General features: G+C 46.8%; 2 protein-coding genes across 3 annotated transcripts; one reads left to right on the top strand and one right to left on the bottom strand.

Annotated features, from left to right (window-relative positions):
* Positions 1–1,742: 1,742 nt before the first annotated feature.
* On the bottom strand, positions 1,743–5,488 carry LOC111854542 (uncharacterized). Its single transcript, XM_023832587.2, has 5 exons — positions 5,440–5,488; positions 4,574–4,656; positions 4,194–4,394; positions 4,002–4,024; positions 1,743–3,899 (listed from the first exon to the last, which is right to left on the bottom strand). The coding sequence occupies exons 3-5, from the start codon at positions 4,335–4,337 to the stop codon at positions 2,060–2,062; spliced, it is 2,007 nt and encodes a 668-aa protein (XP_023688355.2). The 5' UTR covers positions 4,338–4,394; positions 4,574–4,656; positions 5,440–5,488; the 3' UTR covers positions 1,743–2,059.
* Positions 5,489–5,610: 122 nt separating this feature from the next.
* Positions 5,611–13,156, top strand: prmt5 (protein arginine methyltransferase 5). Of its 2 annotated transcripts, none has more exons than XM_072711116.1 (16): positions 5,611–5,709; positions 6,712–6,830; positions 7,031–7,116; positions 7,323–7,457; positions 7,567–7,679; positions 8,310–8,359; positions 8,589–8,752; positions 8,836–8,997; positions 9,617–9,694; positions 9,824–9,882; positions 10,095–10,217; positions 10,318–10,493; positions 11,333–11,536; positions 12,023–12,133; positions 12,738–12,802; positions 12,901–13,156. In XM_072711116.1, exons 2-16 carry the CDS (start codon positions 6,728–6,730, stop codon positions 13,051–13,053), a joined length of 1,782 nt encoding a protein of 593 aa, XP_072567217.1. In that variant the 5' UTR covers positions 5,611–5,709; positions 6,712–6,727; the 3' UTR covers positions 13,054–13,156. The 2 variants fall into 2 exon arrangements, with proteins under 2 accessions (XP_072567217.1, XP_023688362.1); XM_023832594.2 differs by lacking the exon at positions 5,611–5,709 and adding an exon at positions 5,716–5,852.
* Positions 13,157–14,538: the final 1,382 nt, after the last annotated feature.

Raw genomic sequence — 14,538 nt, 5'->3', positions numbered from 1 at the left:
TATTCCCAGTTACTTATTACATGTTTGTAATTATAATTAACTTTCTGTGGCACTGGCTTTTAATAACCGAGCGTAGTTAAACCTTGTGCGAGATCTTGCGTATAGATCATTAATTGATGAATAACTCGTGCAACGGTTTAAATGTAGCAGTGTAGTAAAAAAACAAAACATGCTTACAGGTGGATGGAGGCTGTGGTGTAAAGATGGAGCAACAACACGGTTGTTATTTTCCCGTGTAAACAGAAGTCATGTGATGTGATACAAGGTTAGTCCCGCGGGTCTCACAGATCCAATCCCAGAAGGCAGCTTTAGTACGCGTGTCTGTGTTTTCATAGATCAAGCATGCAGATATTGTATACGGCCAGTTTATCAGATAATGCCAGTAGCCCATTCCCACAAACAGCGAGTCGTGTGTCTGCAGCTGAATACATACAGCATGCAGGCGGGGCCGAGAGGTTCACACGCTCTTTGACTAAGCGTCAGAACAGCTAAGATGTCCGCCGTAGGCGCTTTTGAACTTGGTGCGATCGCTGGCGCCCGATTTGGCGGCTCAGAAGCGGCCCTCCCGGGGATTTTCGTGCACTGTACAGTTTGCAGGGAATGATACGACAAACAAAAAACACCCAGCTAATGACAGTTCAGACTGAAAAAGGCTCGTTAACGAGAACGGTCAGAAGAGAGTTGGCAGACTCGTCGACGCTATCAGTCAACGCTAACGGCTCGGCACAAAGGTGGCATGCAGAACGGCTTATTTGAACCCGCAATGCCAACCCTTAAAGCACCCCTAGTGCCAAAGAGGTCCTACATGGTAATAGCTAGACATCCCTAATAAGCAGAGGTGGAAATTTCAGGTCCAGGAAGTAAAAATCCAGTCCAAGATTTTGTTCCAACCAACCATTTGAGCATAAAGAGTCACAGACACAGAGGACTCAGCTGCTTGGTTGAAGCAAAATCTTGGACTGGATTTTTCCTTTCTGGGCATGAAATTTCCACCTCTGCTAATATGCCATTTAGTATTTAATGCTTTAGTTCTTAGTGAGTTACTGATGTCATATATTATTCAATGCGATATTTCCCCCTTTTACTTAAGTTTATCCAAATGCATAATAAAAAAAATCACCAGCATAGAGGAAACACTAAATATCTGCAATATATTTACACTAAGGGTCTGCTATGTACGACTATCAGAAGACTACTCATGAGTTCTTATATATTGCCACCCAGTGGCCAACATGCCTCATTGCATGACGGTGCAGCCCTTCAGAGTTATATATGAATGACTCACGTTAGGAGCCAGAAATTAACAATGACCCTAGATCCTCTGGCTTTAGGTCGTCTCAACTGATCTTACTATGAAGTTTGCTGGGAAAGTCCTTTACTTAACGAATGGAACTTCAATTAACCTCAACTATAACGGTGGCTGCTAAATGGAAAATTTTAATGGATTTATTGCAATTACTGTGCTTTAAAAAAATGTTTCTCCTCCACCTTTTCAAAAAAGACTCCCTAACATGATATTCCATGGCACACTTCATATTGTCATATTAAATAAGTGCAACAGACTCTAATCGAGAAACGTAAGGTCAATGTTACATAAGATAGCTGCTATTATTCATAATGTCGAAAGTAATACGACAAATCAAATGGCTTTTAAAACATCAAATGAAACCCATGATAAGAAAACACTGCAATCTGCAGTCACAAGACTAGTGCGGGGGAAAAAAACAGGAGCTGGTACTGCGCCATTTTCACCTTTATTTTTTAATCGGGGGGGGGACATTAACACCCCTGTGCTAAACACAAATCCACTTACAGGTGGAGACAGTTATTGTCAACAAAACTTTGATTTTGCAAGATTACTTTTTTTTTTTAAGGAAAAAAAAAACACAAAAATCCATGATTGCCCACAGGGAAATATCCACATCTAACTTGCATATTTTATGCCGTAACAAAAATAGACCTATGTTTACAAATTAGAGAGCATCAAAAATAGATCTGGTTGGTAGATTGTCTCAACGACCCGTCCTGTCTCAATCAAATCGGATTGCCGCAAACTGATTTATCTCTCCTTGGCTTTGTGGGTCCGCTTATGTGAGGTCAGCTGGTCTTTTCTGCCGAATCTCCTCCCGCATTCAGAGCACTGGTGCGGCCTTTCGCCGGTGTGAAGCTTCTCGTGCCTCCTGAGGTGCATCGGGTGGCTAAACAACTTCCCACAGCTGCTGCATCCGTACGGTCGCTCCCCGGTATGATTCATCTGATGCGTTAATAGGCTGCTGGAGTTATAAAAACTCTCCCCGCAGCTTGAGCAGAGGTAGGGCTTCTCACCTGTGTGAGTTCGCTCGTGTTGTTTCAGGTACCAGGCGGAGCTGAAGCTCTTGCCACACTGCGGGCAGCTGAACTGTCTTTTTTCGACGTGGCTTTGCTGATGCACTTTTAGGCTGCTGGCTGTGCTAAGACACTTTCCGCACTGCAAACACTTGTAGGACTTAGCGCCCGAATGAATCTGCTGGTGTATTTTAAAAGTGTCGCTTCTGCTGAAGCTCTTCCCACACTGGGAGCAGTGATACGGCCCTCCCACTGCATGAATATATTTATGGGATTTTAAGGTGCTTGAAGTACCGAAAGACTTGCCACACTGCGCGCAGTCATATGGCCGCTCCTTAGTGTGTGTTCTCTGGTGCATTTTGAGGCCCTGTTCCCGGCCAAAGCACTTCCCACACTGCGAACAGCTGAACGGCTTTTCTCCAGTGTGGACAACCTGGTGAACCTTCAGCGTGGCCGAGTGCCGGAAGCTCTTGCCACACTGACGGCACTTGTACGATTTCTCGCCGGTGTGAATCCTCAGGTGCTTCAGCAGATCTCCAGAGGTGCCGAATCTCTTCTGGCATTCGGTACAGCAGTAGGGTTTTTCCCCCGTGTGGGTGCGTTCGTGAATCTTCAGACTGTTGCGCTGACTGAAACGCTTGTCGCACTGGGAACATTTGTGTCGTCGTTCCCCCGTATGCGTGAGCTGATGCGACCTCAGGTGTGCAATGCGACCGAATGTCTTCTTGCATTCCAAACACTGGTAAGGTCTCTCTCCTGTGTGAATGCGTTCGTGCAACTTTAGCTCATTTTTCCTAATAAACCTCTTGGGACAGTGAGAGCAGGGATACGGGCGTTCTCCAGAATGCATCAGCTGGTGCGTCTCAAGATCCTTTTCTCTGCTGAAGGTCTTCTCACACTGGGTGCATCGATGGGGTTTATCTTCTCTGTGGACAACCCAATGTATTCTTAGGGATGCTGAGGTTACAAAACCTTTCCCACATGTGGAACAGATGTAAGGTTTCCACCCTGCGTGCCGCTCCTGGTGTAGTTTGAGGGAACTTCTTCTGCTGAAGTTCTTCCCGCAGAGGGAACAGTGGTGTGGCTTCTCGCCCGTGTGGCTTCGCACGTGTAGCTCCAGGGCACTCTTTCGGGTAAATTTCTTCAGACAGGAGGAGCAGGGCCACAGCCGTTCACCCGTGTGAAGTCGCTGGTGCAGTGACAGTTCATGTTTGCTGACATACACCTTCCCACACACAGCACAGTGGTACGGCTTCTTCAGCAAGTGCGTTCTCTGGTGCACTTTCAGGTCACTTTGGTCTTTGAAGCCCTTTCCACACTGGGAGCACAGATGCATATTCAACACAGTGACAGCAGTCTGAGGCAAGTTAAGAGAACTGATATCAGGAGTCCGGGTAAGAGGGATTATCAAGGTTTTGTGACTGCAAACTAGATTTTCAGCAATAGACAGTGTTTGACTAAGAGGCAAGTCCTTTCCGGACTGAATCCGTTTCTGACCACAGAATGTATCAGACTGTGCCGTGGAGGGTGTACGGCTGTCACAGTCAATTTTCTTTTCTGCTCTTCTACAGGATCTGGAATATACACAGATAGACATATGATGGAGTCATTTGCCAGGTTTTACGTAGAACTGAGCGTGCAGTTTGCACGGAAAGCATCAAAAACCGTTTACGCACCTCCTCCATGTGTTCTCGATCTCCTGCAATAAAGAGGAGTAGCCAGTGTAAGAAAGCATACTGAATTCACCAAAACCAGGAAACAAAGGCATGAATGCAGGTTAGCAGAGAAATAACTGTCATATGAAAACTGGAAACACATTTTTTTGCATACCATTTGTACAACTACTGGTGTGAAACTGCAGCCCTCACCTGAAAAGCTGAAATTTCTTCTGTCTTAACCTCTTGTTTTATTTCTCCATTCACATAAAGTGGTGGAAATATCTCTTCCTCAAGCTGCTCAACCTTCACCTGAACATTGTGCTTTCTCTGTGACATCTGTGTTGTCTTTTCCATGTCTTCACCCTGTAGATGCTGTGACCCAAACACTACCTTCTTCAATCCCACTGTGGCCTGGGTTGGAATGGAAAAACACAGTTTTTCTATGAGCTACAGTATAAAAACCTTACTGAAGATAAATGTGTACACACCCACATGCATTATCCAGAAGCAAAGGAATAAGAATTACCAGTTTCACTAATCCTTATGTCGCCTTATGTCGAGTTTTCAAACTACATTATAATTACACAAACCTTGTGCTCTACATCTTCATTTCGTTTATCATTTCTGTTTTGGGTATCTTGTTTCTTCGAACCCAGACTGTAAGCAAGATGTTCTATGGGATATAGGCGCACATAGCTAGAAATCTTCCTCCTACATAGAGGACATCGAAGACAACTATAGTGCTCCCAGTAATTCTGCAAGCAGGCTCTGCAGAAGCCATGGCTACAACTCATAACTACAGGGTCATTTAAAATATCATGGCACAGAAGACAAAACAGGTTGTCTGCCGAAGGAGATGACCTTATCGCCATTTAAAAAATTTCCGGTTGTCAAAAATTGCTGGGAGTTTCGTACTTGACAAACGACTATTTTTATCAACGCATACACTTTCGGACCCCGATCTCTTAGTAGACGTTAAATGTACGGCTTGGTAAGCCATAAGCGTTTGCACACTGTAGTTTTGATTCCAAAGCACTATATGCAAATCTCACTTTCACCCACTGAAATGCCAAGGCAAGTTACATGCAACTTCCATATGCAGCAAAGTGGCCAAACACCACCAAGAGGAAATCACCAATTTACTTCCTGTAACGAATAAGTATCAATTCAAAATAAAAGACGCTCTTCGTCAATATTATAATTCGGTTATATATTTCAGTTGTCTGATGTGCAAGAAAGTATCCAATGTACAATTAATTACTGCACATCAAAAAAAACGGAAATGATTTATCATTACTGTAAATAAGTGAAACTGCAAGCCACCTGTTAAATGCTAAGGACAACTAATACTACTGAAAGACGGTTTCCTATTCTTCTCCTAGTAAACTGTGCTATGAATTGCAGAGGATCGGCCATCGATAAACTTTTATTTTGAAATGGATACAATCAGAGTTACCTGCCAACAAACGCTCCGCTACTTGGAAAACCGTGGGAGCGCAAAGCGTGGTACATATCTCTCCTGGAATCGCGAGCCGCTTCCCGCCTCTCGTACTCAATTGGACGCGGGCCTCGGCTGCTCTCGCACGCGATTGGATGCTGGACTTGCATGGAAATCTCGCGACAGCTCTCGTGAGGCAGGAAACTGCGCGCTGCCCGGTGCCATCTTGGCTCTCATTCGCCGCACTACAGTTTCGGGGGATGGCTTTGGGGAGAAAAGGCAGCTAAGGTTCAGCGTTCAGCTACTCGTTCCGGTGCTTCCACTCAATGAATGATGGCGTCCGCCAGTACCGGGAGCCGCGTCTCTTGCGGGAGAGATTTAAACTGCGTGCCCGAAGTCGCAGATACACTTGCCGCGGTCGCTAAACTCGGGTGAACAATCGGGGGTTTCGTTTTTTAATGTTGAATTAAAAATTGAAGCGGACGGATGCGCTTTTGGCTAGTTAGCCGCACGTGATGCTCACTTGGAGTAGCCGGATAGCAGCAGGTCGCTAAGTTTATCTCACACGTGCCCGTGATGGTAGCCGAATGGCTGCCCTAGGAGATAACGAGTTACACTGTTACTGCACGCTTCTAAATCTGTTTAATTTACCTTGCCTGACCAGCGGAGAAGTTATGGTGTTCTATGTGGAGAAAGGCTGAACCTATTATCTGCCTGGTTCTCTGTGCCCAAGGGATCAAATTCATTTATTGGTTTTAGTTAAATACATCAATTGCGAATTACGTTGCACCTAAATTATTAGGATTAATGCAGTTTAAAAATGGGATGTTAAATATGATTACCGTCAACCATGCCCACTTAGTCAGCAGTAACATACAGTATATTTGCTATTGTAAGATGGTAATAACCATGATTTGAGGTTTTTATTTTTTTATAAATTGGTCGTCACCATTGTGGGTATATTGTAGTTTATGCATTTTATTGATTTTATATTTTGGAGCAGTTTGCAGTCCTACTGTGATTTGAACTGGAAAAAATGTGCCAGTAAATGAATTATTTCAACCAAGCACTCTAAACTCCAGAGGCCTTTATTAGGGCACGCATGTAGGTGCTGCCTGTCCCGACCAAAAATATTAATGTTAAAAGGGGTTTCTTGCCTTATTCAGAGCTTGAAATATATAAATGTTTATATAAACAAAGGTAAAATGTGTTTAATTCAGTGTATCGGCTATTCATGTCTGTTGTGTAAATTATTTGGTACTTGACCTCAGACTAAACCCTCCCTACCAGATTCGACTTCCTGTGCATGCCGCTGTTCCACCCACGCTTCAGGAGGGAGTTTGAACAGGACCCGGCTCGGTCCCGGCGTGGCGCTCAGACGCGCTCCGACCTGCTGCTGTGCGGGAGAGGTGAGGGTTCCCGATCCCCGGGACTCACGGCAGGGAGAGGAGCTCAGCCTCTGTGTGTTACCCATTGACATGTTGCTGGGTATGAGTTTAGAGAGAGTAATGCATCTACAGCGTTGCGTTGAGCTCTGGATGGGATTGGAGCACATCAAACGCCGATGGCGATGGCTGTGGTGGTAGTGTAACCCTTCGCTTCTTGTCAGATTGGAATACGTTGATAGTGGGCAAGCTGTCGCCATGGATCGAGACGGATTCCGAGCTGGAGATGGAAAGAAGAAACTCGGAGGCGGTGAGTCTGGGGCAGCGGGCCATCTGTGTGCAATTCCCACAGCCCCCCCCCCCCAACCCCCATGCTGGATGTGGGATTCAGAGCAACACCTCATTGCAAATAAGTCGCTGTACTCATTATATTGTTTGTGCATGTGGTATTTTACTAAAGCATTCTTTGCATGTACATGCACAAACCCAATTCCTGATTTTAATTCTGATTTATAGGCTTTGGTGCAAGAGCTGAACTTCTCTGCCTACCTCGGCCTGCCAGCGTTCTTGATCCCATTGAAGGGCCCCCACTGTGCCAATCTGGCCCGTGTTCTGCTCAACCACATCAACACGGGCCACCATTCCTGCATGGTAAGGTACCAGCCAGTCGCTCTCTTATGCAAACCGTTGCCGGCCGCTGTACACTTCCTCACTCTTATTTGTATATTTATTTGTTTTTGGGTTTTTTTTCTTTTTGAAGTTCTGGATTCGTGTGCCTCTGGTGGCTCCTGAAGACGTCCGCGATGACCTCATCGAGAACGACCCAATGAATCACTGCACCGAAGCCAGCGACGATGAGCAGACCTGGTCTTGGTGAGTTTTAAGTCTCTGGCTACATCCATACTCCACTGAGCAGAATTGAGGCCTGGATGATCGTTGTGTCAGTGTAGCGTTGTGGTCAGGTATCACACCTCATGATCTGAGGTCCTGCCAGGGGCATTGTTGTTTAGATAGACTCTTATATCTTGACTAAATCATCTATTAACATTACATCTTACTTATTTAACAGGTGCTTTTGTGCATAGTGATGTACAAGTGAGGCAAGTAGCGCATTACAGACAAACGGCAGTCGAGGAGTCAACGAGGCATTAGTGCAGCTTGGCTGAGCTTCCAGTGAATGCTTAGGTACAAGTGTAAGCAGAATTGGAGCAGGAGATGCACAACAACTTCTAACAAAGCAAGATTCTTATAAGACTATTCAAGGAGCACAAGTGCAGCATAAGGACATTCAGGAAATGTAATGAGACATCAGACTAGTAGAGGAATTAATGGAACACATGGGTCTTGAGGCGTTGCATGAAACGACCACTTTACTAGCATGCTGAGGTCTGCACCTCTGTGGTCTGTATGCATGTTGACATGTGTTGCTCTCAGATGTTTATTTCCCGACATATGCCTGCCTTCTGTTCTGATGGACCCACGTTGCTCCTCTCTGATTCCCAGGTGGCATTCGTTCAGGTCACTCTGCGACTACAACAAGAGGGTCTGCCTGGGTAAGATCCATGGAGTAACAAGAGAATGACTCCACGGCCCAGAGTCACATGCAAAGAAATGAGTCTGACAGGAAACACATGAAATGTATCTAGTCATCTGTGGTATTGATACTCAGACTGAAGTCGTGTTTGTGCAGAAACTTGCTTTCAGTTGTAAGGAGATCTTTATTTCTGATGTCTACAAATACCAGGCCACTTTGTGTTACTCTTCCACTTTCTTCTGGGACAGCCATTGAGATCGGGGCAGACATGCCCTCAGATGATGTGATCGACAAGTGGCTCGGCGAGCCAATCAAAGCAGCCGTTCTGCCAACTAGCATCTTCCTGACCAATAAGAAGGGGTTTCCTGTCCTGTCTAAGGCCCATCAACGAATAATATTCCGCCTGTTCAAGGTACAGCACCGGGAAACACGGCGGGTTTGTGGAAAGTTGCGATTAAATGCTGACGTTAAGCCTGCCCAACATTTCTGTCCCAGCTCGAGGCCCAGTTCATCTTCACTGGGACCAGCCGCCACAGTGAAAAGGATTTCCGATCCTACCTGCAGTACCTGGAGTACCTGAACCAGAATCGACCCGCCCCCAACTCCTATGAGTTATTTGCGAGAGGCTATGAGGATTACCTTCAATCCCCTCTGCAGGTGCAGCCTGTCACTGTTTTTTACTGCTGGTCTAAACTCAGATACTCAAGTGTTCAATACTACCTTAAATCCTCCACTCTTTTCTCATATAAAGAAAATATGGCAAGATGAATGGGATTAAAATATTAACTAACTAGGAAATCAGTCCAGTTATGGGGAAGATGACAAAAGTCAACTTAGAGAATCACTGGGGCCAGGCCGCCTGTACAGGGCGTCACACGGACCACGGCCGGCTGACTCGTGTTTTTACTTGCAGGTGACGATCCACCTGTGAATCCTTCATGTGACGCTCCTTTACCTGTTAAACGCGCTGTATTGTGTTATCTGTCATTTAACCCCCTTAGGTGGAGTTATTCTACTGTTTTTAATAAGTCAAGCCAGAAGCTTTAGATTTATTTTTGATGTATAGCTAATGTTTAGCATCTTATTTCAGATGTTTTAACTGTAATTTTATAGTTACTTATGAAGTTTTCACCTTTTTGGTTCTTCAGTCTGTATTAATATCCATCTACTCTCACCGTGAATATATCTCTGGATGCTGGCATAAGAGTCGACGTGACTTGATGTTTTGGTGGTGGCTCTGGCTGGTTTTGACACGGCTCTCCGTCGTCCGTTTTAGCCCCTCATGGATAACCTGGAGTCCCAGACGTACGAGGTGTTTGAGAAGGATCCCATTAAATACTCCCAGTACCAGCAGGTACGGCCGGTTTTCCCGTTTAGTCCTATCCCAGTACTAGCTGCTGAGTCTTCCTTGTGCCTTCTGTTGCCGTCATTGTTTGGCTGCTCGTGGCACAGACTGGCATGACCTGTCGGGTTTGTCCCCCAGGCTGTGTACAAGTGCCTGCTCGACAGAGTCCCAGAAGAGGAGAAGGACACCAACGTGCAGTGAGTAGTGCCTCCTGTTTACCCCAGCATGCTCCTCCTGTTTGAAGCACCATTGGAAGCAGTGCTTCAAGCTGTCCATGTATGTGTTGGCTACAGGCTACGCTGTGGGCGTTAAGCATTGACTTCTGTAAGGAAGCAGCCATTCGTAGCATGACGATATGCAGCCCGTCATGCGATGCTTGGTGTATTTTGACAAAGCCTCTCTCTGCCAGGGTTCTGATGGTGCTGGGGGCCGGGCGGGGCCCCTTGGTCAACGCCTCCCTCCGCGCGGCGAAGCAGGCCGATCGGAAGCTCCGCATCTACGCCGTGGAGAAGAACCCCAACGCCGTCATCACGTGAGCACGCCGTGCTGGAGCTGGGTGGGGGGGGCTCGTCCTCTCGTTCCTTCGCCTTCTGTCTTATTGGCTGCCGTTCTCCCCTCTGTCCTCTCTTCAGGCTGGAGAACTGGAAGTTCGAAGAGTGGGGCGATCAGGTGACGGTGGTCTCCTGCGACATGCGGCAGTGGGCGGCGCCCGAGAAGGCCGACATCATCGTCAGCGAGCTGCTGGGGTCCTTCGGAGACAACGAGCTGTCTCCTGAGTGCCTGGATGGGGCACAACACTTCATGAAGGGTGAGGCAGAGCCACAGGGCTGGATGACTCTTACTTAATCTTAATTATTGGCTTAAATCAAACATTATTACAGTATGACGCCCTCTAGTAGTTACTAGTAGTTCTCAGGCAGTCAATATGGTGTTTAAATGATCTTCATGTTGGTGTCAAACTGTCAAAATGCCACGTCTCCTAAAGTTACCCCACTATTTGCAGCAATCATGCAATATACCTCTAATTTATATATATATATATAACGCAACCACTAGCACACGTTGTTTGGCTAATCAACAGAGTAATTTTATTTAAGCGAGCTGGTGGTGGAATGGCCAGGGTGCCCCTGAGGAGAGGTTTGGGTTCTTTCTGGAGGACATGAATTCCTGTTGGTATTTATTCTGTTACTGCTAATTAGCATATATCCTTCACCTGTGAGCCGGGTGTGAATCTGAATCGGTAGTTGTTTAACTACCTGGGAGAACTGAAAATACGGCCTGGGTTTGGAATCGAGGGCCGGATTTGAAGAGCCCTGGCATATATTTTAATATTAGTAGTTGTGTACTTTTTTTTCTGAACAAATATGCACTTACTACCCAGGTAAGTAGCTTTAAAGGTTTTCTTTCACTGCCTTAGATTTTTGCATAGTACTATATGTCCCATTGCTAATTATAGCTTCTAGTTCATGACCTTTTGCACACTGCATTTACCGTAATGGTCCTATTTATTTATTTAACATGCTGTTTGGTTGTAATCGCTGTTCACTGATAGTGGCCCTTGTGATTCCTGCATAGTAATCTCTCTAACTTATTGAAGTAGCTTAATAAGTTCTGCCCTTCGGCAATGTGGGGGCCGCACTCTTTCAGATGATGGGGTGAGCATCCCCAGCTCCTACACCTCCTTCCTGGCCCCGCTGTCGTCCTCCAAGCTGTACAACGAGGTGCGGGGGTGCCGCGAGCGCGACAAGGACCCCGAGTGCCACTTCGAGACGCCCTACGTGGTGCGGCTGCACAACTTCCACCAGCTGGCCGAGCCCAAGCCGTGCTTCAGCTTCAGCCACCCCAGCACGGGTGAGGGCCGCCGCCTCTGTCCACAGCCGCTTCTGGGAGGAACCAGGCTTTCCCGAACCCACAGTGGGTGGTACTGCTGTTACCCAATCCCCATTGGTCCAATTCACTCCTTTCCCTTGGGCTGAACCAAGCAGTGACTCACAGTCCATGATAACCCCGCCCACGGTGGGATTCAAAGTTGCTTTTCACCAATTACAGGGTGCAGCTCTGCTTCACAGTCCATGATAACCCCGCCCACAGTGGGTTTCACAGCTTCTTTTCACCAATCACAGGGTGCGGCTCTGCTTCACAGTCCATGATAACCCCGCCCACAGTGGGTTTCACAGCTTCTTTTCACCAATCACGGGGTGCAGCTCTGCTTGCAATTGTGGATGTTGGAAGTGATATTTAGGAATGCTCGTTTGTTCCTCGGAGTCCATTTCTGTACCTTAAATAAAGACTGAAAGGTACATTTACAAAAACACACGATGCTTCTGTCTTTCACAGATATGAATAATAACCGGTACCAGTGCCTGCGGTTCTCAGTTGGCTGTAACTCTGTGCTCCACGGCTTCGCCGGATACTTTGAGTCGACGCTGTACAAAGACGTGACTCTAAGTAAGTCCCTGCATTCCCTTTCGGTGCTGGAGCTAAGGGTTCAGGTGAACGTTTAACACTAAACTTACTGTTTGGGTGTCATTGCTACTACTACTCTTTGGTCTGGGGTCCCACGCCTCACACCCTCCTGGAATGGGACCTCATTAGGACCCCTGAGTGGGTTTGAGGCAGGGGTAACGGTGCAGTGGTTGGCACTGACTCCACACTCCTCTAGGACCAGGGTTCGAGTCTCTGCCGTGGTTCTATGTCAATGGAGTTTGCATGTTCTCCCTGTGTTGTGGCAGTGTTTCCTCGGCGTTCTCCAGTTCCCCCCCTCAAAGTATGCTAAGCTGAATTAGTCGCCAAATTGTAGGCGTGCATGCGAGTGTGCCTTGCGATGAGTTGGGCTTTGTGCCCATAGTTTGCAGGATAGGACCCGGATCCAGGCAAATCTGCATAGGACAAGTGGGGATGGATGGATGGATGGATGGAATGTTTGAAGCATCAGACAGGTCTAAACTTGGGGAAATATACTGTTTAGTTATTTTTGTTTCCATTGACTTGTAGTTTTTGTAATTAAACTGAAACTTTCAGCTGAGCTAACTGTACCTTGTGCCTCTACCAGGTATCAAACCAGAGACCCACTCACCTGGAATGTTTTCCTGGTTTCCCATATTGTTCCCGCTCAAAGTAAGTTACCGTTTCCCCTGGTGCAGTGGCCATGGCCTCGCTGTCGCCCCCTGCAGGTCAGTGTTGCTCAATGCACCCGTGCGCTCTTCTCATTACAGCAGCCAATCTCCCTGTCGCGGGGAGACCACGTCAGCGTGAGGTTCTGGAGGTGTAACAACGGCAAGAAGGTGTGGTACGAGTGGGCCGTGACGGAGCCCGTCTGCTCTGCCATCCACAACCCAGCCGGTCGCTCCTACACCATCGGCCTATAGGGCGGCGCTCATGCGGACGTGCAAACCTGCCCCGGTTGTCTCTTGCTGTTGGGTTGTCCTCATTTTTCTCTGTCTGCTGAAGTAAAGATTTTGTGAAAACCCACATGGTCCTGCCTTTGTAACAAACATAGGGGAACCTGATCGGCATTCCTCAGTTTTGTTTCAAATGAGAAACTGGTACCGTGTGTTCCCCTGGTTCTAATGCCATAGGTACGGGTTGTGTCCTTCAAAACTGTTCTACTAAGATGGGGTGTGCAGAGGCACTCAAGTGTGTGTGTGTGCGCGCGTGTGTGTGTGTGTGTGCGCGTGTGGACACATGTGGTACAAGCCTGAAGGACATTGCTGATAAAATCACTGATATGGCAAATGAAGTTCTGAAACACTTTTTATAAAGAGGATAAAGGCAGTTTATGGCTTTTCCGACGCTAACTGCTTCTTGTGGTTGTTGTTTTCTATGCTCTCGGGAAGATTCAGCGCTCCTTTAATGCCCGGTCATTCTGAAGGTCCCTGTGGTTCTGTTATGCTGAACCAGCTCATGTGCTTAAGACCGCTGCTTGCCATTCTGCGAACACGCGACCCAGGGCCGCCGCCTGAGTAGAGCCGGAGGGTACGTAACCATGGTGACGCGACAGAAGGTCAAACTGTCCGAAAGTTGGCGATGTCTAGGTCAGGCAGATTGTGTTCTGCAGGGAATGTGTCTGTCATGCGTAGACGAGCTTGATTAATTAAAACAACAGAGCCTTCTGTGTCCTCAAAGGCATTTCTGAAGTACAGTGCAGTCAATCATTAAAGAAAGGAATGGTCCTTTTAACAGGGGTTAAGTTAACCTGCACCTTATGTTTACGGGACAGAAAAAATATGTAAGAGGAATGAAGCTGGGCGACGGGGAACTGAGAATGGTGCATTTCCCTAAGAAACTAAGTTGTGTAACTAGATAAATTTCAGCGTAAGCATCTTACAGAATCTGTGTTACAGACATGCAGGAACTATGTTTTTGATTGGTAATTGTTTTCGGATTACAGATAATACATATGCCAGTGTGTTTTGATCCTTTTTCCACCCTCCGTAAATCCCATTTTGCTCACTCCTTGTCCCTTTGGATTTTCCTTGAATACATCCATCTCTCTTTCGTGACTCCATATTCAGTGCAGGTTCCCAGTGAGCTCGAAGCCTATCCTGTACAGCCGTGTTTCCACGTTTTTGCTCCCTGCAGGACAGTCCACATTTTTGCTTCCTACCAGGAGCTGGGAGGGAGCAAAAATGTGGACTGACTTGGAGAGTCCCTGAGGACTGGGTTCGGAAACACGGCTGCACAGCACGGAGCCCAAAGCGGGGGGCACCCAGACAGGATGCTGCTCCTTTGCCATCAGCAGTTTAGTGACACTAATGCCCCTCTTCCCATCTTCCTCTCCCATATTGATTTTTTTCCCTCCCCTGGTCCATCACTCGATATATCTATTTATACATGCACTTTCACAGAACTCA

Source organism: Paramormyrops kingsleyae, chromosome 4 (assembly GCF_048594095.1).
Source record: "Paramormyrops kingsleyae isolate MSU_618 chromosome 4, PKINGS_0.4, whole genome shotgun sequence".
Classification (NCBI taxonomy): domain Eukaryota; kingdom Metazoa; phylum Chordata; class Actinopteri; order Osteoglossiformes; family Mormyridae; genus Paramormyrops; species Paramormyrops kingsleyae.
Note: the sequence above shows the minus strand (reverse complement) of the source record. Positions and strands in the feature narration are given on the sequence as shown.